The sequence below is a fragment of the Mustela nivalis genome (assembly GCF_964662115.1).
Source record: "Mustela nivalis genome assembly, chromosome: 12".
Lineage (NCBI taxonomy): Eukaryota > Metazoa > Chordata > Mammalia > Carnivora > Mustelidae > Mustela > Mustela nivalis.
In genome coordinates, this window is record NC_139031.1 from 98,509,321 (window position 1) to 98,533,568 (window position 24,248).

At 40.9% G+C, this 24,248-nt stretch overlaps 1 protein-coding gene across 1 annotated transcript in view; it reads left to right on the forward strand.

Moving 5' to 3' along the window:
• Nucleotides 1–2,217: 2,217 nt before the first annotated feature.
• LANCL2 (LanC like glutathione S-transferase 2) overlaps nucleotides 2,218–24,248 on the forward strand; it is a 52,439-nt gene continuing 30,408 nt past the window's right edge. The window contains exons 1-2 of the mRNA XM_082691737.1: nucleotides 2,218–4,100; nucleotides 11,051–11,168. Of these exons, the coding sequence (XP_082547863.1) occupies nucleotides 3,897–4,100; nucleotides 11,051–11,168 (322 nt within the window). The 5' untranslated portion in view covers nucleotides 2,218–3,896. The remainder of the gene's footprint in view (nucleotides 4,101–11,050; nucleotides 11,169–24,248) is intronic.

Below are 24,248 nucleotides of genomic sequence, written 5' to 3' on the forward strand. Positions count from 1 at the left end.
ACTTTGAGAACCAGTCATGAGCTTAAGGGATCAAATTTGTCAGTTCGAGCTGTATGGCATATATGGCTTGAAGCTGGAAGGAACCATCCTCCAAATCAACAGAGAATGGGGATAAAGCAAATCTCCCCTCCGTATCCCTGCACCAGCCTGTTTTCTCCCAGCAAGCCAACAACCTGGACCCTGCTGGAGGGACAGAGTGTAGGGCAATCTCAAAAGCGAATTGCTGTGTAAGAATAAGGGAATTTATTGGTCTGCCTGTTGGGGCTTCCCCTTGCACTATGCAAAGGAAAAGTCTTCATTGGGGGGTCTTGGGCAGCTCTGGAAAACACAGAAAGGACTGGAGGACTCACTCAGTGGCTTAGGAACTCAGAAAAATTTAAAAGCTTGTCATATGACACACATCTGGAGAATAAAAAGATATTTACTAATCAAAATACAAGCAAACAAACAAAACCTCAGGCCTTCACATGGACTCAAGAGGTGCTCCTTCACCTGACCCTTCTGCCAGCATTCATGCTACCTAGAAGATTCTGCCATGCAGCCCTGCTCACCTTCTCAGGAAAACCTGTCTCCTACAGGAGGAAGATTCACTCCCCGTGATGTGGTTTTGGAATACAGGTGAGGTTTGTTCGGGTGAGGTCTGGAGCCGACAACCAAGAATTCCCGATGCATCTTTGGTGCAAAATAGTGGTTTATTAAAGCATGGGGACAGGACCCAGGGGCAGAAGAGCTGCTGTCCCAGCGTTGTGAGGGGTGGTTGATTAGATATTATGGGATGGGGGAATTAAGGGAAAAGGGAGGTTTCAAAAGAATTTTCCTCAAAACGCTGCTAAGGGTTTTGTAAATTGAGGTAGACTCAAGTCTTCTAGGATTTTGGTCTCTATAGGTTAACTATTTGTTTTTCATTTAGGGCAGCCGGGAGTACATGAGGAGTGTCACATATCCCATGGTGTGTGCGTGTGTGTGTGTGGGGGGGGGGGGTTGTGCTTCTGCTTTGTCCTTAGCTTGTCTTCTTTCCCCTCATCCCCTGGACCCTCTGAGTTCCCAGTCTTGAGTGATGTCCTAGTTCCAGCCAGGTCAACACAGGTGTTCCCCTCTCCCAGTTAGATTCCTTTGTTAGGAATTGCCACTTGTCCTCGCCAAGCCCAGGTATTGGTTTTTTACATCAATCCTTATAACTGTCCCCCCCTTACTTGCATAGACGAGTAGGGAAGGACACCCTAAGAATCTGGTCTGGCCTTAAGTGAATAGAAAGTTGTAACTTCAAGGCACTGACCTAAGTCTTTGTTACTAAAGAGTGGCCACTGGAGGAAGATGGTCCTTCAGCTTGACAGGGCAGCAGAAGGGACCCCCACATCTTCTGTATTAAAAAGCCTTCAGGGAACAGGAGTGTGAAGAAAGAACTGTTTACTCCCCTGCAAACTGGTGTAAGTAAAATTTCCACTAACAGCAGACCTGACAGTATTTAGCAAAATATGCCAATTCCTTAAATTGATTTTAAATTTTCCAGCCTTTGAAAATATTGGCTGTCCTTCTTTCGTGTACTTGCCATCAGTTGTCTGCAGGTAGCCACCAAATTTTAAGAATGAGAGGGGCGCCTGGGTGGCTCAGTGGGTTAAGCCGCTGCCTTCAGCTCAGGTCAGGATCTCAGGGTCCTGGGATCGAGTCCCGCATTAGACTCCCTGCTCAGCAGGGAGCCTGCTTCCTCCTCTCTCTCTGCCTGCCTCTCCGTCTGCTTGTGATCTCTCTCTGTCAAATAAATAAATGAAATCTTTAAAAAAAAAAAAAATTTTAAGAATGAGAAAAAAAATGATCTTCCCTTCACAGCATGTGGGTGAGAGAGCAAAGGTCAATGGGTGAGCGAGGGCAAAAGGTCACCAGACTTCCATAGCAAAGCCAGCTGTGGTTGTCTCTGCCACACCTGCCTGTGGTGTCCTATATAACACAGGCTTGCGTGAACATCTGCTGCGGGTAATTTTGTCTAGTGATGTCCCTGGAAGGGGGCGAGGGCTGGTTTCTGAGGCAGCTGAACATCAGTAGTCAGGGAATTCAATATCCTTCAGGTGAACGCATGAAAACTGGAAGCAATAAGAAAATTTTCGAAAATTTCCTTTACTGAGGGTTGGAAATGAAGCAGAAAGTGGAGCCGGCCCTCAAGGGACACAGCTATACAGGCACACTGTTGTACAGCTGTTTCCTTAAACTCTGAGGATACTTGTGCTGAGTAATCCCTTTAAAATTATTTCCTCCTACATGGTTATCACCGGTGGCCATCCCATCAGCAGGGGCTGTTTCACATGCACAGCCCTGTGCACCTGGGGGAGACAACCCTACAGGCAGTCATGGGAGGCAGACCACAGGCAAGATTTATCCCTTCCTGTCTGATACCTGTTTTCCTCTGTCATGTCAATTTTGTTATACTAATGCATCCTGCTTGGTTCCAGGGGGGTAAAAAATCTTTCTCTCCCGATGCCATAATCCTTACCTTTTTCATCCATTAACTTTAGGAACCTGAAGGGCAAAAACTATCTTTTTAATGTCAATTTTTCATCACCTAGCACCACCTGGCATTCAGTCAATACTTAAATGGGGGAGGGGAAGAGAAGATATTTTCCTCAAGGAAAAATCATTATGTGTTTGGTGCCAAATAATTAAGGTAACAAGAACAAAGAGAACCAATAAAGACTATTGTTAACCATATTGTGATTACATAAATGGCAAGATTTATTTGCTTGTCCTTTAACTATGCATGTTACTTTCCCTGGCAATTAAGTTAATACTGGAGAAATATTTCAGGTCAATTAAATAGTTGGATGATTAAGTATGCTTAACATTACCTCTTGTTACCAAAGATATGTTTATTCAAACAAAGGGTCTGAAATAAAACGTGAAGAGGAAAAAAAAAAAAAAAGGCCTGTGGCTCCTCCTCCAGACACCCCCCTCCCAACTGTGATGAATAGGAGGGACTGTTTCCCCCTGCCCCTGGGAGACACTATCCTTGCAGTGTTGTAGGCTGTTTTGAATTTCTTTTCTTTAGAATTTTTTTTCCTTAATATCAAGGAGCCGCTGCTGCTCGCGTGGCTGGCGCACCGGGGGCCGAGGACAGCGGCGGAACCTCCCGGCTGGTGAAAATGCAGATTGATGATGGCGCGTCTAGGGACGCGCTTTCCCTGGTCTGCAAATCGCACACACCTTGAATGACAGCGATTATTCTCTACAGGCTTCTCCTGCGGGAAGAGCCACGCGCGGTCCTCCGGCTTTCTCTAGAAAATCCCGAGAGGGTCTCGGACGCAGAAGAGGAGCCGGGCGCGGCGACCCCGGGAGCGATTCCAGAGCCCGGGGACTCCGGCACCTGCCGTGCGCGTCGCCGCGGACGAGCTGTGCCAGCCGCGGGTCCCTGTCCCCGCGAGGCCGCTGCCCGAGAGCCGGCGGCGGCAGCGAAGGGGCGACGCGGAGAGGCGTGAGCGGACTCTGAGCTGCCGGGCGCAGCGGAGGGTCCGGCCTGAGCGCTCCCCGCGGAGCCTGCTCGCTCCCGGCTGGGCAGCTTGACCCGAGCCGGCGCCACCGGGGATCGGCGGCCCAGTCGGCGTCCGGGCGGGGCCGGGGCACCACGTGGAGCACAGCAGCTGCCGCCAGATGTGCCAGCCACCCGCCGCGAGGCAGGCCCCCCGGAGAGGCTCCCACCAGCTCCGAAGCCCCGCTCGTCCTCGCAGCTGGCGGCCTTCGTAAAGGGAGCCCTCGGCCCCCGCCGGGCAGGGTCCCGGAGAGAGGCGGCGGCGCGACACCCTCGGGCTCGCAGAGCGTTGCTCGAATCGAGGCGCCTCGGCAGGAGGTTTGTCCCCGCCCGCCCGCCGTGCTGCGCGGCCCCCGTGAAAGGGAAAGAGCGCGCGGCTGAGATGGGCGAGACCATGTCAAAGAGACTGAAGTTCCATCTGGGCGGGGAAGCAGAGATGGAGGAGCGGGCGTTCGCCAATCCCTTCCCGGACTACGAGGCCGCTGCCTCCGCGGTGTTCGCCGCCGGAGCGGCCGAGGAGACGGGCTGTACTCGCCCCCCGCCCACCACCGACGAGCTTGGCCTCCCTTTCCACAACGACGGAAAGGTGAGTCGGCGGTGGGCGCTAGCCGGGCTTTGGGCCGCGCCAGGTGAGGGGGGGTGGTGGCGATGGTAGCGTCCACCCGTCCCGCCCCGCCCCTAAGGCGCGCTGACGTCACCTCTCCGCGCCGGGTGTCGAGAGCGGGTCCCACCCTGGGAGCTGGAGGGAATCGGGGAGAGAGGGATGGCTTCTGGGCGCGCTTTCTCCGTGAGCAAGCTGCCCGCTTCCGGGAGGAAGGGTTATGGATTTCTGTTTTGTTAACAACGTGCGTTTTGATAGGCGCCTCCTGGCCTCTTGTGCCTTTGAAACACATTGATGAAGCTTCTGTTTCTTGGCACGTGGAGTGAATATCAGGGCTGTGGTGGCGGTCGATGTGCAGGTGTATTTTCTGTCAGGGGCCCTCGCACGCCCTCCAACCTCTGGAGCTGCACACGTGCCCCCTGACGATCTGTTCCTAGTCTCCCTGAGGCCGAGTTTAATCGGGTCTGGCCCCTGGCCCCTGCCCTTGGTATTTACAGCAGAGGAACACCAACCAAAATATTGTTCATAAACAGTAGCGTCATTTGAATGGGTCTTGTCTGAGTGCCCAGGACTTGCTTATTTGAACAAATGTTCACTTCGCAGGGAAAGTAGAAATAAAGGAAGATGTGAATATCTGCTCACGTTTGCTAAAACCAGACGCTTACCAGTTAACCCCTCCTCCCCCAACTGATCTAAGTGTTCCAAGCCCCACTTCACCTCCCTGGTTCCCCCTGTATTTTGTATTCTTATTGCCTGTCACAAATAGCTTAAGAGTGGAGAGAAGAGGTTTTCTTATATCTGGAGGAAAAATTAAGGGTCCACTGATGTTTCAAAGAAAAAGTTCTAATTCTCATCAGCTCAATCAGTCCCATGTTGTTAATTCTTGTTCTGCTCCAATCCAGTTTTTTTATTAGTTCTGAAAATTATTACATAGTTCAGTTTTATGATCCTAAAGCTAGGTGAAATCTGTATTCTAGACTATTTGTCAGAATTTTTAGCGTTGTGTATCTCTCTGAAGATGAAGCACATTTGCAAAAGCATCAGAGTAAGACAATGACTATAAATGAGCAAAGACTTAAAACAATGGCCATGGTTAAAGATGCGATGAAAGTTCATTTGATAAGGAAATGTAGTAATTTCTGTGGTGTGAAACAGTTTAAGATAATTGGACATATTGGAACAGACATCTGTACGCATATACCTGTTGGGGTGGAAGACCTTGCTTTGCCCTATGGTCCTTCTAGCTGGACTTAGAATCAGATCGACATAAGAGAGGTGGGGGGACCTCTGAGGACAGAAAGGGGGAGAAAGACCTTTAGCAAGGAGGTGAAAGGGAATGTTCGGAAAAAACAAGGTTACCATATTACACAGATGAGTTCCTTAAGTAAAGGGGAGAAGGGGAGTCTCTTTTACTAGCTCTCCTGTTGCAGTCTGTCCTTTCCAATGTAAATTTAGGCAGTTGTGGGGGAGACAGAGAGCTCTTCCTGCATCTGCTGGGTTTTGATTACTTTTTTTTTTTTTTTTTTTAAAGATTTATTTTAGAGCAGGGGGGAGGGGAGGCAGAGGGAGAAGGAGAAGCAGATTCCTTGCTGAGCAGGAAGCCCAATGTGGGGTTCCATCCCAGGGCCCTGAGATGGTGATCTGAGCCACCCAGCCACCCCTGGATTTTGGTTACTTTTAATTCAAAATAGTGTTCATGCAAAAGTGGCCCATCTTGACTTGGGGCTGCCTCCTCTTGACCCCTACCTACCCTGGGAAAGTTTATCATCACTTATTTGTCAATGATCCCCATGTAATTTAACATACCAAATAAACGTATTTCGTTTTTTATCTCTGCTTTACAAGGTTAAGAGACAAATCCTTTGAGATCTTCCAGGGACCCTCAGAAGAATCAGGTTGTTTTAATGTCAAACATACAATTTAGAATTTGATTTTTGGCAAGTTGCCAAAATGCCAACTCTTTGGAGCATTTGACTAAATAGCATCATAGATCATGATGAAATAATACTTAGCCATTCACATAACCACAGTGGCCACACAAGGTTTTAAAGGCAAATTCACAAGGTTGCGGATTTGAGAACAAAACTCAACTCTTATAATATTGAAGACTCAGTGCTCCGAAGTAATCAAAATCTTGATAGAGACAACATTAAGCACAGAAAATTACTTTGATAAGATATACAATCTTTGCTTTCTGGGCCGATTACTTAAAAAGTAAAGACAAACCTTTCACAGCCTCTTCATAGACCAATAGTCCAAGTAAAGTTTCTTTTAGCAGGGAGAAAACCAAATTCTAATCTTGCGCATGTCCATTTGATATTCAGACTCATTCTTTAAAAACTTGAATTCATTCCAATCTTAGCTTGCTTGCTGACACAGAAAATTCCTTTCCCAAGACTCCTTTTCCACAACCTTCCCATCCATTCAGGTTTTATCTCTTTCTTATCCTGGAACAACCAGTCATTTTACTAGGACACAGTTACACTTCTTTTCTTTAACAAAAAAACATATCTTTCCTTATCTAAAATATTTTACTTTTTCTTAGCCTACTTTTAATACAGTTGTTTCCTTTTAGTCTTGTTATTTCTTTTAGTTTTAATTTTAGTCTTGGTATTTCTTTTAGTTTTAATGATGTGTATTGATTAGGATTCTTAACCCTTAGGGACCTTAATTTCTAATGAAGACTAAGAAGTAAACAATTATGGATTGTCTGTTCCACAAGCATTCTGTGAATTGGCTACTTAATGAATACGTTTTACAATTTCTAGAAGTATATTCTTCCACATGGTAGCTTTTTCAATGGGGCAGACCTGTTTACCAGTGGCTCCACATGTCTTTCGTTCCTTTGTAATAAGCCAAAAGTAGATGAACTTAATTAATCAACTTCATTAATCATGTGTCAGTATTCCAGCACTTTGAATAAGCCATCCTAGTCTCTCTTAGCCTGTAAGATTTCTGCTGAGAAATTCCATTGGACGTTCCTTTATAGGTTTTAATATTTTCTCTTACTATCTTTAGGTTTCTCTCTTTATGTTGTGTTAGAAGGTAGGAGAGGGACAGTAAAGTATCCCCTGATGTGGGAAACAGAGACAGAAGAAAAGAAAATAAATTATTAAATATCATTATTACTTACAGCCCACTGACAAGTCCTTGAAACAGGCAGAGTGACATTCCTCTAGGGACTCAACTGCCCCAATGCCAACACCTTGCTAAGGGCAAAAGGCCCACTTAGCCCAACCCCCCTCCCCATCCTGTAAGTCTGCTTTAACATATAAAAATTTCTTCAAAAATTTTCCTTTATCTCTAAATCCCATAAGATATGTGTTGGCAATCATCCCCTAAATGTATGGCCCCCTGATATGCATTTGAAGGATCTCATGACTAAGGTTTTATTAAACGGTAATAAATGACCTTTTCCCAACAATGGCTAAGTGCCTTTAAGGTCCTGAAAACCTTGTTTTCTTTTTTTTGTTTTGTTTTGTTTTCTTTTTTGAAAACCTTGTTTTCAAAATTCCTTAGAGACTTATGCTATCCCTAAGCCCCCTCCCAACTTGTAGGTATATAATCACCACCCCTCATGACCTCATTGCAACTTTTTCCACCCACGGGTCCTGTCCCCACAAAACCACCTCTCTGCACCTGTGATGTCTCAGGAATCCTTTTTTGGCCCTTGGCTTTGAACCCTACCATCTTTCCTACATCATCCCCCAAATGGAGAAGGACTTTGAGACTGGGAAACAAAGCAGGCAACTTCATACAGTTTACAAGAGTTTTATTCAGGGGAACTTACTGATGGGGAATCAGGTAGAGGATGATCCAGTCACTTTGTAGTCATTCTCTGCAAAGTCCAGACATTAGTTCAGAGATTTTATAGAGGGTGGGGACACAGAAGGGCCCTGTAGAGAGACCAAAGGGTTTGCATGCATTTCACAGGACCTGCATGTATCTGATTGGCAGTTAATCTTTAATTACCTCTTATGGCATCACCTGAGCCTCAGGAAGGGGTGAGACTATGGTGTCTCTATCAGATTCCTGGGAAGCCAGAGCAAGCCTCCCCCCATCCTGGCCCTGATGGGCATTTCTAAGGTGTGTGTATTGATCTCCAAGGGGCCCAGAGCATGTAGCCTCGAGAGGTCATCAGGTGAACAGGAAGAACAAGATGGAGGGCCAGAGATGGAGTCAGTGTTGTCAGCACTCCTCCAGCCTGATCTTTGATAGTTTTATTATAATGTGTCTTAGACAAGGACATTTCAGATTAAATTAATGTGGTGATCTCTTTATTATGTCCCAATGTTTTCCCAGGTTTGGGAAGTTCTCTATCATTTCTTTAAATAAGGTTTCTGCCCCCTTCTCTTTGTGGAACTGATTCAGATATTGTTGTTTTGTTTTGAAGATGTCCTAGAGATCACATAGGCTTTCTTCACTCTTTTTGATTTTTTTTTCTCTTTTGTCTTCAGACTGTGTTGTTTCAAATTTCCTATCCTCTCACTGATTTTATCTTATATTTGGTCTACTATGTTTTGATTCTCTGTGCTGTGTCTTCTATTTCATTAAGTTCTTTAGCTCTAGAATTTATCTTTGATTCTTTTCTATGATTTCCATCTCCTTGTTAAATTTCTTATATTGTTCATGTATTTCATTTTCTGATTTCATTGAGTTTTCTTTCTGCATTTTCTTGTAGTTCATTGAGTTTCCTTAAAACAGCTATTTTGAATTCTTTATTGGGTGAATCATACATTTTCATGTCTTTGGATTTGGTTAGTGGAAGATTATTGTGATTTTTGGGTATGTCATGTTTCCTTAACTTTTCATTAACCTATGTCTGAGTCAGAACACATCTGCAGGAACTTTGTCCCTTTCATGCACTCTGCTCTGAGAATCTTACATGCTACTGCCTGATTTTCTTCTCCCCACTTGTAGAGCTCTGTCAGCAATGCTCTGGATGCCATGAGAGAGTGAGTCTTTTCAGCAGAGTCCCACACAGATTTGAAAACTAGGCACTTGAGGGCTCTCCCTTTCCCTTTGGGAGAAAACATGGGCATCTATTTCGCCCTATGCTGTTCCACCTTCGGGAAGGAGTGATGCTGATAAAGAAAAGCTCTTACCCGATTTAATGCACACAAACTCATTTTATTTTCCTCTATTGGACTGTTGGAACTTTTGCTCTGAAACCCTGGACTTCTGCAGAGGTTTTCAGATCTGATCTGATTGTTCAGTTCGGGTTCTGCATGCGCTTTCGATCACAGCTTGGGGGCAGGGGCGACGACTAGTTCCCAGTCTCCTGTAGGTTCCACAGCCAGTATCAAAGCCTCTGCTTATTACCTGATAGACTGGTGGGCTGGACTGCCCATGGGTCCTTGGTGTAAGGTGCTGGGTTCCACAACTCCCACAAAAGCACTTCTGTTTGTGGATGGATGCCTAATTTTTATTGTTCAAGGGAGGACAAAACAAGGGATGCCTAATCTTAATGCTGCAGTGATGCTGACATCACCCTGGTTGAGGCCTTTAATGTTTATCTATTAATTTTTTCCTGAATTTACACAAGAGGTTTCTGGATCACAGATTTATTATTTATCAGACAGACTATAACCTGTGAGTGATTCCACCTGTCTCAAGTCTTCCCTGTGGGGCAACACAGTGAAACCTAGGTCAGATGTCTTCCATGTGCAAAGTCTATGTATTGTAGGCAAATAAGGAAGAAGCTGAACCTTTCTCTGCTTTTTACAAATGGAAAGGAGGCAACTGTCTTCCCTTCTCCTTCTGGGAGAGTTTCATTGGAAATACCATACTCTAAGTCTTTGGAATGTAAATAGATTTCTCTATGAAAGTGAGAAGCCCAGTTCTCTATAGTTGTACAACTCAGAAGTATATCCCTGTGTCACGGCCTCATCCCCCTGAAATATAAACACATACCTCCAGGGTCAAGTAAACCTCTCTGGATGCCTTACAATATATACAGTTGTAACTTGATTCCTAAGGTTTACTTTTAGTCTAGAATCCCAAATTTCAGGAAATTTGCCTTGAAAGCCCGAACGGTGTAGTAACACAAAAACATTTCCTCCTGAGTCTCACAGAGGAACATTTCATTATAACAAGTCAATCTGTCAGTGGATGCACAGTCATACATTTGTGTCTAATAACAGAACTACAAAATACATGAAAGCAGAAAATAATCATTAAAGGGTTAAATAGGAAATTCCATGATCATGGTCATGGATTTTAATATACCTCAGAAGTTTCTCTGGCAGCTAGATTTTACAAATCATAAAAGACATAAAAAATCTGAATACTCTCAACTACTTATCTGAGAATACTCAGTATCTCTTGAGAAAGGCTCTCAGTGACTAAGAAAACTTGTTTCCTTAGCTCTTAGCAGCCTTGGGACTTAATATTTTTAATTTTTTTCATTATTCTGATAAGGCAAAGTCTGGTACTCATATATATTTGAACTTCATTAATTGCTAAGGGAATATTTTATATGTTTGTCATTTGATATTTTTCTTTTTATAAGGTACATCAATAACTTTAGGTCTATTTCTGTATTGCTGTAGTCTTTTTTTACTTAGTGTTTTATATTGCAGCTCTTTCCCCCTTGTCAGTAATTTTTAAGCCATCATTCTTACTTTCTTTAACTTACAGAAGTTAACATGTTTGTGTACTCAATCCATCTTTAAAAAAATTTTTTTTCCTTTGGTTCCTACAACTTATTTTTTGTAATCCTACCAATGCCTTGTAGTCCACACAGGGCATTACCTCATTTAAGAACTTAACCTACAAAATTAAGGGAGATATCCTCTCACCAGTGAAACATTGACATGGGCCAAGTAATATAACTTCTACCTCTTCTGTTCTGTAAACTTAGATTATTAGAGTATTTATTGTAATATTGGCCTATTCTTGTGCAATTTAAATTTCTGTATTCTTTTGGTTCTCAGATCATACATAATTTCACGAGGCGAATCCAGACCAAAATCAAAGATCTTCTGCAGCAAATGGAAGAAGGGCTGAAGACAGCCGATCCCCATGACTGCTCGGCCTATACTGGTTGGACAGGTACAAATGTGGGATACAAGAAATTGGGATGTTCTATTTTGGGTTTATAAGACTTCGATTAAAATTTTTCTTCTTTGAAAATGGTGACTTTTTACCTTTTATTTTATTTTTTTAAAGATTTTATTTATTTATTTGTCAGAGAGAGAGCACAAGTAGGCAGAGAGAGAGAGGAAGGGTAGCAAGCTCCCTGCTGAGCAGAGAGCACGATGTGGGGCTCGATCCCAGGACCCTGAGATCATGACCTGAGCTGAAGGCAGAGGCTTAACCCACTGAGCCACTCAGGCGCCCTAGATTTTACCCTTTAAGTGAAAACTTGAACTTAATCAGTGATGAGATGTTTTGGAGTTTTATTTCTAAAGAAATCTTCTCCACTTGAAATTTGATATGTAGTATGTCCTATTTTTATAGCATTATTTATTTGACCGAATATATGGGTATCTGTGAAAATGCATAATAAGAGAAAACTTGCCCTCAGGTCAGTTTTTTGTTTGCCTTTATTCCTTTGATCTTTGGGACAAGTTGTAGTATGTGATTTCTCCATTATGCATAAACCGTTTAACCTCTTGCTTGTAGTCATTTGACTCATTTGTACACCTAAAGATTTTGATTTTGAATTTGGTGATAATAATTGAATAAGCAACCTGTAATAGACACACCATACCTCAAATAACTCGATTTCAAAATTAGCTTGCTTTATCTAATCTTTACATTCTTATTATTTTACTATATAGCCAGAACATTGTAATAACTCTTTAGGGAGTGTAAAAGAAATAAAAGAGCCTCTCCTGAGAGATGAGACTACAGTATGATTACTGCTAATAACAATTTACGTATCGATTTGTAGCCCTTGTTAAGTTATTACAGTTTAGCCAATGAACAGCACAGACTTAAGTATTCATGTTAGAATCGCTGAGAACTGATACCTGCTTTTGCAGTGTACAAGCAAACATGATGGCCCTGATCTTTTTTTGTGTGTTCATTTTTATAATTTTTTCTGTGCTGCTTTATTTGTATTTGCCTGTTCATGTTAATATAACATTTACGTAATGACATGAAAATTAAATTTTTCAAACTGTTATACTCAGGAAGACATGGAGGTAGTTCAGCTTACAGAACCAAAGAAATTCACCTTTAAATGTAAATTTAGATCATTTTCGCTAACTTAAATGCAAAGTAGGATTTTTTGAAAATATTTTATTTATTTATTTTTGAGAGAGAGCCTTTAAGTGGGGGGAGGGGCAGAGGAAGGGAAGAGAGAGAGAGAATCTCAAGCAGGCTCCCCGCTGAGTGCAGAGCTCCACACAAGGCTCAATCTCATGACCCTGAGATCACGACCTGAGCCGAAATCAAGAATCAGATTCTCAGCTGACTGAGCCACCCAGGAGCCTCAAGATAATTTTAGCTAACTTGAAGTTAAAAAAGCAAAGAAAGATATTTTTATTTATTTGTTTGTTTTAAGATTTTTTTTATTTGAGAGAGAAAGAGAATGAGCTGGGAGGGAGGGGCAGAAGGAGAAGGAAAAACAGACTTACCACTGAGCAGGGAGCCCAATACAGAACCGGAACCCAATGCAGGACTTGATCCCAGGACCCAGAGATCATGACCTGAGCTGAAGGCAGAGACTCAACCTGACTGAACCACCCAGGCGCCCCAAGAAGAATATTTTTAAAGGAAAAATAACATAGTGATTATTAGCACAGTTCCCCTAAGAAATTTTTTACTTAAAACATTTCTTGTTGAAATAGGGGTTTTAAGTCCATGATTATTAGGTTCTAAGTTAGCTATGTATCAGAAACACTCAGAGAGCTTTATAATAAACAACATATTATAAGCCTCTATCTCAGAATGATTACATAGTAGAGGAGTCCAAGAATCAGTATTTCTTAAAAATCCCCATTTGTTGTTATCTTTTGGATTCAGTGTTAGAGCCATCATGGAGGTATTTGGTGTGAATGGTTAAAAGTAGTATTTAGGGCTTTGGGATCCGGGTAGCACCATGGAATCTACTTACACCCATACCTCCTCTCTCTTTTCTCCTAAAATTGTACAATACAAGAAGAAGGAATGAAGCACCCGTACCTTTTTTTTTTTTTTTAAAGCAAAGTTGTGAGATAGAGAATACCCTGAATAATAATGTATGAAAAACAAATAGAATCCAAAACAACTGAGAAAGCCACAGTGTTGTCCACGGGAGGAAGCAAGATGACCCACAGGTGGCAAAATGTATTCTGCAATTCCCCCTCTCCCAAATTAATAAATAGTTATTCTCAGAAGGATGAGACACACCCTCAGGGGGAATTTTTGAGGTCATATCTGAACATGAAATGTGTGAGGAAGAGAGGCAGAGAAAAATGGTGTGGAGAGCATACAGGGAACAGAGGTTATAAAATTCTTTTAAACCGCATTATTCTAAAAAAGGATTGTTGTGAATTATGTAAGATAAAATAAATAAAGGGGTTTGTTTTATGAGGCAGGAACTTCATCCCTGGTGGCGCTGGCTAATATTAGGTTTAGTCAGAAAGGAAACGTCAGTGGGGGAACCCTTGTGCAACAAAGAAGGATATGAGAATCAAAGGAAATCCAGTCACCACAAGTCATCATATACAAATAACCTGTTTGTCCCTTGGTATGAAGAGGATGTCCTTGAGATTAAAAAAAAAAACAAAAAAAAACTGGCAAAGCTGTCCTAATACTTTCCCTCTTTTAGAGGGTCTTGATTCAGAAAAATTCATCTAATTCAAACTTAAGAAAAAATTCAGTTGTGTACGTAATATTAGGAAAAAAGGAAATTTCATCAATGGAAGAAGAAACACCAGGAAAATGCCATTACGACGTGGAGAAAAATTGTCCTGTTTTCAACATGAATTTTGGAACTTAATTAAGCAAATGGATCGCAAAGCTCAAATAAAGGAACCCAGGGAAGAGATGGCCAGACAGTAAGATGATGTGAAATAAGAATTGAAAGAACTAAGAAGAGAAATTGAAGGACAAGGGAAAGTCCCTTCAGAAACAAGGTCCAAATGACAAGGGGCTGAAGGAGGAACTGATGCTCCAGAAAGCACAGCGATACCATAAAAATGGAAAAAACACAAGATCTGGTCTGGGGTGTAATGAGTTTAGAAGTTGTCACTGCATCCTATCAAGTCAAAAGCTGAACAAACTGAAAGATTAACACTTCTTAGATCCGTTAGCAAAGTGAGGTCATAGGGCAAATGTCTACACCAAAAATGAGAGAGAGAGACACACACAGAAAATCACAATTTACTGGAGCAGAGATCCACAAGAAGGAACATCCATGGAAACTGGTGTGGGGATAATAACTTTAAACTTCATTTGATGAGAAGAAAATGCCTCTAGATGGACCCAGTTACAAGGACCCTTCTTCACTTTTTCAAGTTTAACTCCAGGAGTCCTCCCAGGTTCTCACCGTAGATACTAGAGAAAAATCCCTTTGTGTTTCTGGAAAGGGGAGGAAAGCGGAACCATTTTGAAATATGCCAGAGCATTCTGTTTTTCTTCACAAGACCCGCCCTCCAGAGAAACTATTTTACTAGAACCTAACCTACCAGAGTTTTACTGAAGCTAGACTTCCCTTAGAGAAAGGAAATCCCTAACTCTACCTTCTCTGTCTGGGCCTTTCACATGGGAGAAGGGAAGTACCCAGCTCCAGCCCCCTGTACCTATCCTGTCCAACCTACAGGAAAGAAACACTGAGAAGCACTAATAAAGGTCATAGTCCAAGGGCACAGCTTCACCAAAAGACCAGTTCCTAATCATAGGACCATAGAATACTGCTACTCCCCTGTTCCTTACCACCACATTATTGAAGGACTGGTTATTGCAGTTTCTTTTACCCAATACATTAAGTCCACCTTGCAAATTTACAAGGCATACTAAAAAGTAAAATAGAATTTGAGATGACTAAGTAGACGTCAGACCCAGAATCAGATACAGTAGTAATGTTGATATTATCAAACCAGGAGTTTTCAAATACTATGATTAATAATGCTAAGGATTTTAGTGAAAAGTAAATATGCAAGATGATCCAACATTTCCATTCAACACGCAGTGCTCATCACAACCAATGCACCCCTTAATCCCCATCACCTATTTAACCAGCATCCCCCACTGACATCCCTACTTGTAATCATCACTTTGTTCTCTATAGTTAAAAGGCTGTTTCTTTGTTAGCTTTGCTCCTTTGTTTTTGCTAAATTGCACATATGAGTGAAATAACATGGTATTTGTCTTTCTTGGACTTGCTTTGCTTAGCGTAATACTGTTTAGCTCCATCCATGTCAATGCAAGTGGTAAGATTTCATTCCTTTTTATGGCTGAGTAATATTCCACTGTATATATGTATACCACATCTTCTTTAGCTATTCCCAGTTGATGGACACTTGGGCTATGTCCATATTTTGGCTCTTATAGATAATACTGCTATAAACATTGGGGTGTGTGTATCCCTTCAAATTAGTATTTCTGTCTTTTAGGTAAATACCTAATAGAGCAATTGCTGGGTCATAGGGTAGCTCTATTTTTAACTTCTTGAGGAACCTACATATTGTTCTCCAGATTGGGTGTTCCCACCAACAGCGTAAGAAGTTTTCCCTTCCTCCGCATCCTGACCAATATCTGTTGTCTCTTGTGTTGTTGACTTTATCCATTCTGACAAGTGTGAGGTGATAACTCATTTTAGTTTTGATTTGCATTTGCCTGATGATGAGTGATGTTGAACATCTTCTCATGTGTCCATTGGCTATCTGGATGTCTTCTTTGGAGAAATATCTGTCCATGTTTCTGCTGGATCTCTGCCCCCTCCCCTCCACTGTTATCAAAATCTGCTCATATTTTGATTGGATTGCTTGTATTTTTGGTGTTGAGTTTTATAAATTCTTTATATATTTTGGATAACTAGTCCTTTATCAGATATATCATCTGGACCAGTTTAGTTTTGTTGATTGTTTCCTTTGCTATGCATAAGCTTTTTATTTTGATGTAGTCCCAGTAGTTAATTTTTGCTTTTGTCCTTGCTTCAGGAGACATAACTAGAAAGAAGTTGCTATGATTGATGTCACACAGCCTACTGCGTATGGGATTCTTATGGTTTCAGCTCTCACATTTAGGTCTTTAATACATTTTTAGTTTATTTTTGTGTATGGTGTAACAAAATGGTCCCGATCCATTCTTTTGCATGTTGCTATCCAGTTTTCCAACCACCTTTTTGTTGAAGTCTTTTTCCCATTGGATATTCTTCCCTGCTTTGTCAAGGATAAATGGACCATATAGCTGTGGGTTCATTTCTGGGTTTTCCATCCTGTTCCATTGATTTATGTCTGTCAGTATTCTGTTTTGGTTACTACAGCTTTGTAATATAAGTTGAAGTCCAGATTGTAATTCCTCCAGTTTTGCTTTTCTTTCTTGGGGTTACTTGGGCTATTCAGGGTCTTTTGTGATTCCATACAAATTTTAGGATTGTTTGTTCTAGGTATGTGAAAAGTACTGTTGGTATTTTGTTAGGACTTGCATTAAATGTGTAGATTTCTTCAGGTACTATAGACATTTTAACACTATTTGTTCTTCCAGTCTATGAACATGAAATGTCTTTCCATTTCTTTGTGTCATATTCACTTTCTTTCATCAGTGTTTTACAGTTTTCAGAGTACAGGCCTTTAATCTCTTTGATTAGGTATTCATAGGTATCTTATTTTGGGGGCACAACTACACAGGGACCGATTCCTTGATTTCTTTTTCTGCTGCTTTGATATTGATGTATAGAAATGCTATAGATTTCTGCACATCAATTTTATATTCAGCAACATTGATGAATGCACATATTCTAGCAATTTTTTGGTGCAGTCTTTTGGATTTTCTACATAGAAGTTATGTCATCTGCAGAGAGTGAAAGTTTGACTTCTTCCTTGCCAATTTGGATGCCTTTTATTTCTTTTTGCTGCCTGATTGCTGAGGCCAAGACTGCCAGTCCTATGTTAAATAGTAATGGGGACAGTGGAAATCCCTCTCTTGTTCATGACCATAGGAGAAAGGCTCCCAATCTTTCCCCATTGAGGATGGTATTAGCTGTAAGTCTTTCATATGTGACCTTTACGATGTTGAGGTATGTTCCAGCTGACCCTACTTTGTTGAGGGTCTTTATCCAGAAAGGATGCTGTACTTTGTCAAAAGCTTCTTCTGCATCATCAACAGGATCATATGGTTCTCATCCTTTTATTGATGTGGTGTATCACATTGACAGATTTTAGAATATTGAACCACCTCTGCAGCCCAGGCATAAATCCCACTTGATCATGGTGAATAATTCTTTTAATGTACTGTGGATTTGATTTGCTAGTATCTTGTTGAAAATCTTTGTATCCATATTCATTAAGAATATTGTTCTGTAATTCTCCTTTTTAGTAGAGTCTGGTTTTGGAATCAAGGTAGTACTGGCTTCATAGAATGAGTTTGGGACTTTTCCTTCCATTTCTGTTTTTTGGAACAGTTTAAGTATTAATTAGTGTTTAAATGTTTGGTAGAATTCCCCTGAAAATCCACCTGGCCCAAGATCTTTGTGTGGGGGGAGATATTTGATGACTGAATCTATTTCTTTGCTGTTTATTGGTCTGTTCAAATTTTCTATTTCTTCCTGTTTCAGATTTGGTAGTTTGTAGATTTCTAGGACTTTGTTCATTTCTTCCAGGTTGCCCAGTTTATTGGGATATAATTTTTCATAGTATTCTCTTATAATTATTTGTGTTTCTTTGTTGGTTATGATCTCTCCTCTTTCATTCATGATTTTATGTATTTGGGCCCTTTCTCTTTTCTTTCTGTTAAGTCTGGCTAGGGGTTTATCAATTTTATTAACTCTTTTGAAGAACCAGCTCTTAGTTTTGTTGAATTGTTCTATTGATTTTTTTTTTTTTTTTGCTTTTATAACATTTATTTCTGCACTAATCTTTATTATTTCCCTCCTTCTGCTGGTGTTAGGCTTTATTTGCTATTCCTTTCCTAGCTCCATTAAGTGTGAGGTTGGATTGCTCATTGAGACTTCTTGTTTTTTGGGATACGACTGTATTGTAATATACTTCCCTCTTACGACTGTCTCTGCTGCATCCCAAAGGTTTTTGAATGTTGTCTTTTCATATTCATTTGCTTCCATGTATTTTTTACATTTCTTTAATATCTTAATTAAGCCATTCATTCCTTACCAGGATGTTCTTTAACCTCCATATATTTGTGGTCTTTCCAAATTTTTTCTTGTGGGTAACTTCCAGTTTCATAGCATTGTGGTCTGAAAATATGCATGATAAAATGATCTCAGGTTTTTTGTACTTGTTGAGGGTTGATTTGTGACCTAGTATGTGATCTATTCTGGAGAATGTTCCATGTACACTTGATAAGAATGTGTATCCTGCTGCTTTAGGATGAAATGTCTTGAATATAACTGTTAAGTTCATCTGATTCAGTATGTTATTCAAAGCCATTGTTTCCTTGTTGATTTTCTGCTTGGGTGATCTGTCCATTGCTGTAAGTGAGGTGTTAAAGTCCCCTACTATTCTTGAATTACTATCAATGAGTTTTTTTATTATTAATTGTTTTATATATTTGGGTATTCCAAGCTGGGAACATAAATATAGAATAGATATTCTTGATAGATATAGGTCTCTTCATTTATGATATAATGCCCTTCATCTCTTGTTACAGTTTTTACTTTAAAGTCAATTTTGTCAGATATAAATATGGCTACTCCCAGCTTTCTTTTGATGTCCATTAGCATGAGAGATGGTTCTCCATTTCTTACTTTCCATCTGCAGGTGTCTCTAGGTCTAAAATGAGTCTCTTGTAGGCAGCTTATAGATAGATCTTGCTTTTTATCCATTCTCATACCCCTTTGTCTTTTGACTTGAGCATTTCGTCCATTTACATTCAGAGTGATGATTGAAAGATGAATTTAGTGTGATTTTTTTCTGGTGGTATTCTGTGCTCCTTTCTAGTCTTTTTTGCTTTTGATCTCCCCCTTCCCCCCTACTCCAAGATTCCCATGTAATATTTCCTGCAGGGCTGGTTTGGTGAGCATGAACTCCTTTAGTTTACCTAGGAAAGTTTCTCTCTCCTATTCAGGATGACAGTCTTGTTGGGTAAAGAATTCTTGACTCCATATTTTTCCCATTCAGCACATTGTATATTTTCTTCTACTCCTTTCTGGCCTGCCAGGTTTTAGTGGACAGATCTGCTGTGAACTTGATGTGTCTTCCCTTTTAGGTTAAGGACTTTTTTTTTTACTCTTGCTGCTTTCTGGATTCTTTCCTTGTGTATTTTGCACATTTGACTATGATGCACATTAGTGATTGTGAACTTCTTTTGAATTTCTTGAGCGTTTTCTGTGCTTTTTGGATTTTGATGTCTATGCCCTTCCCCAGATTAGGGAAGTTTTCAGCTGTCATTTGTTCAAATAAACCTGCCCCTTTTCCTCTCTTCATTTTCTGGGACTTCTTACATTTTTATAGGTTGCTGAGTTCCATAGTCTGTCTTCACTGTCCATTACCTATCTTTCCTTCTTTTTTTTCAGGCTCATTGTTTTTCATAATTTTATTTTCTATATCACTAATTTGCTTTTCTGCTTCATCCATCCTTGTTCGTATGACCTCCATTTGGGATTGTATCTTAGTTATAGCATTTTAAATTTTAGCCTGATTAGATTTTAGGTTTTTTTTTAATCTATGCAGTAAGTGATTGTCTACTGTCTTCTATGCTTTTTTTAAAGCCCATTAGTATTCTAATAATTGTTTTAAATTCTAGTTCAGACATCTTATATCTGTATTGATTAAATCTCTGGCCATGAGTTGAACTTCCTTTTTCGGGGGGAGATTTCTCCATCTTGTCATTTTGGTCCAGAAAAGAAGAAAAAAGAGGGAAAAAATCATAAAGGATAAAGAAAAATATAGAAAACAAAACAGAAACAAAAAAACTAGATCCTAGGTGTGTTTTGGTCTGCTTGTTAGAAGGATCTAGAGACCAATATAAAATAGATAAAATAATGTAAAAGTAAACAAAAAATAAGAAAATATAAAGTATACACATATAAATAAATTTAAAGTTAATATTAAAAAAGAGAAAGAAATAATTGAAAAAATAAAATAATTACAAAATAATAAAATGAATAAAGAATGAAAGTAAAAAGGTCATTATATCCTTCTTACCCCTGGAGCTCAAGCTTTGCAGCCCTCTGTGATGAGGAAATTTAGTGTAAATAAGTTGTTCATGCTGGTCTGAAGGAGATGTCTGCTGTAATGGATTCTCAGGCTGACTTGTTTCAGTGGGAAGTGCACCCCTCCAGGGCGCAGGGATGCAGGCTGGCTATAAGCTACTCTGGCCTCCACAAGGTGGTGCTCTTTTCTTCCCTGGAGGCTGCAGCACTGATGAATATGGGAATGTCCTACTTTCTAGCCCTGGAGGTGAAAGTTCACCTCCACACTCTCCAGTGAGCCCTCACAGAAGAACAGTCAGCCAGTCCTGTGTCCTCTGTTTTGATCAGAATTCTGCATTCACCTTGGCTGTGTCTGAGGTTTTTTATCTCAGGTGCAGGACCAAGTTTCAAAACTCCGAATTGTATGGGCTTCTCCAGAGCCGACCTGCACTGTTCCTCCAGGGGAGTGTATCACCATGCTTTCGCCATTTGCTGGACCGTCCTGGGAGAGTGACCATACAGCCACCCAGTGTTTCTCAGTTTATGTCCAAACAGAGCAGAAAGCCAGCACCAATACTCACTGCTCTCAGCCACCTTCTGTGCTCCAATGTCTGGGCACAGGACAGCACTCAGGTGCCACCCATTCTTGCAACCCAGGGGCTTCTCAGACCACAGGGTCACACCTGGGACTCTGCCCTACTTCACCACCCGGGCATCTTTAAGCCTGGCACGTTCCCCACTAAAGCAGACTTCTAAAAGGTCAGATTTTGCTTAAAATACATTGCGGTGGCTTCTGTAAGTAGGCTTTATCCCTGCCACTGTATCCATAGCTCTATCTCTCCCAACTCAACTCACAGCCCCTCCTAACTTCCAAAAAATGGTCGCTTTTCTACTTGTAGACTTGTAGTTTTTGTTCTCTTGGACTTCTGACTGATTTATTGGGTATTCAGAATAATTTGCTATATAACGCTGTGTTTGAGGTACAACACAGCTTAGGGTCCCCCTAATCCTCTGCTACCTTAACTCCTCCCCTATAGTGTCCTTCTTTGTCTTGTTACAGTCTTTGGTTAAAATCTAGTTTGTCTGATAGAAGTATTACAAACTCTGGCTTTCTTTTGTCATCTGTTTGCATGATAAATATTTCTCCATCCTTTCACTTTCAATGTGACTTTAGGTGTAAAGTGAGTCTTTTCAATTATCATATGGTTTCACTCCTATGTGTAATATAAGGAACAGCACAGAGGATCATAGGGGAAGGGAGGGAAAACTGAATGGGAAGAAATCAGAGAGGGAGACACGCCATGAGAGACTCTTAGCTATGGGAAACAAATCGAGGGTTGTAGAAAGGGAGGTGGTGGAGCTGGATGGGGGGAGGTGGATGAGGTGGATGGCCCCTTGGTGATGGGCATTAAGAAGCGCACGTGAGGCAATGAGCATTGGGTATTATATGCAACTGATGAATCACTGAACACTACATCAAAAACTAATGGTGTACTGTATGTACTGGTTGAATTTAAAATACAGTGAGTTTTGTAGGCAACATGATGAGTCTTGTTTTTTTAATGAATTCTGTTATTCTGTGTGGGTTGGAGCATTTATCCATTTAGAGTAATTATTGATATGTATTTAAGTGCAATGTTATTACTTGTGTTGTCATTCTTTCTAGAGATTTTTTTTCTGATCTTTTCTTGTCTTTGTCAATTTTGATCTCTCCTTTCCACCCAAAGAGTCCCCTCTAATGTTTCTTGCAGGACTGATTTAGTGGTCATGAACTCCTTTAGTTTTTGTTTGTCTGGAAAACTCTCTCCTTCTAGTTTGAATTATAACCTTGCTTGGTAAAGTATTCCTGGCTATATACTTTTCCCATTCAGCATGTTGAATATATCATTCCACTCCCATCTGGCTTGCCATGTTTCTGTTGAAAAAAATCTCATGCTAGCCTTATGGGTTTTCCCTTGTAAGTTAAAGACTTTTTTTTTTTTTTTTTTTTGGCTTGCTGCTTTTAAGATTTTTTTTATCACTATATTTTGCAAATTTAATTGCAGTATGTCTTGGTATTAGCCTTCTTTTGTTGATTTTGTTGAGAGTTCTCTGCATCCTGTATCTGGTTTTCTGTTTTCTATCCCAACTTAGGGATATTTTCAGCTATTATTTCTCCAGATAAATTTTCTTTCCCCTTTTCTCTCTCTTCTTTCTTTGAGACTCCTATAAGAAAGATATTTCTACATTTGATGGAGTTGCCTAAGTCTATTCTCATGATGCATAGTTCTCTTTTTCTCTTTCATTCTACCTCATTTCTTTCCATTACTTTGTCTTCCAGGTCATTAGTTTGTTCCCCTACTTCTTCCAGCCTGCTGTTTATTTCATTAATTGTGTTTCTAATCTCTTTTTATTGAACTCTTCATCTCTGATTGATTCTTTTTTAACTTTTATCTCTGTGGTAAGGATCTCACTGTTGTCTCCTGTGTTTTGCCCCAAGCCCAGTGAGTATCCTTATGACCATTGCTTTAAATGCTCCATCAGGCATGTTACTTATATCTGTTTTACTTAGATCTCTTGCTGTGGCCTTATCTTGTTCATTTGTGACAAATTCTTCTGTTTTCACATTTTTCTAAATTTCTGCCGCCTTCTCTGTGTTAGAAAAACCAGTTATGTGTCATGCTTCTGAATGTAATGGCTTTATGAAATGTGTTCGTATAGTGCCCAAGACCTGGCACTTCAGGGAGTGTCTCTGGTGGGTGCTGCATGGACTTTACTGCTGTTTTTGGCTTCTCCATCCTTCAAACCAGTAGTTTGCTGTGGGCATGTTTGTTGCCTGGCCTGAATGTGGCAAGTTTTAACTAGGTGTGCTCTTCTGCTTTTGAAATGAGACCTGTCACCACCTCCACTGGAACTGAGGCCCTGCAGAACTCATTGTTTTGGAGATGTGTGGGCATGAGTTTGTGCTGGTCTTTGGAGCGAGGGCCCTCTACACTGGGACTGAAGGAAGTGTGACTAGAAGGGCAGTCTCCCCAGAGCACAGGGTTGTGGGGCTTCTTGGTGCAAAAAGTTAGGCAGACAATGTTTACACCTTGCTGCTTCCTGCAAGTGACTCTCTTTATGCTTCGGGTCAGGAGAGGGAAATGGTGCCAGCTAGCTCCTTTGAGAGGCATCTCCCTGAATACAGCTTTTCAGGGACATGTTCCAAGAAGAGCAAATAATCTCTACTGTGTGCCTCAGACATTCTTCTGATCGCTTTTTCTACACTATCTGCCCCTCAGGTTGTTTGCTTGCCTTCCTTCCATGATTTACACAGCGCCCTCTAGGCTCTATTGCATCTATGTCAGCTGACCTTTAAAACAACAGGTTTTAAGCCCCTCTGGCTGCAAGAACTCACGAAATTAAGCCCCTCTCATTTTCCAAGTCAGCGGCTTTGGAGAAATGTTCTTGTGCATCCCCCTGTGTGCTTCTCTCTCTCTTGCCCTTCTCCACCACCTGTGCTCCCTCCTTCCCACAACACTCGTGATCCATTTCTCTCATGGTTCAGAAACCGTCTCTCTGCACTTCCTACCTCTTTCCTTCCTTTAGTTTTGGAGTTTGTTCCTTCAGTATTTGGGTTGATTTCTGAGGTATTTAGGATGATTCAATAGTTACCTAGTTGTATTTTTCAGATGAGGAAAGTCTAGGGTCTTCCTACTCCACCGCCATCTTTGAAACCCTAGGAGAGATGGAAATTCTAAGAAAAAATGAAACAGATATGCTTAGAAATCATATGTACTATAAGAAAAATGAAGAATTCCTTTGATACGTTTATTATTAGGTGAGGTATAGTTAAGGAAAGAAATAGTGACCTTGAAAATGACATAGAAACTTAGAAAACTGAAAAGGAAATTGAAAAAAAGTATAAAAAAATA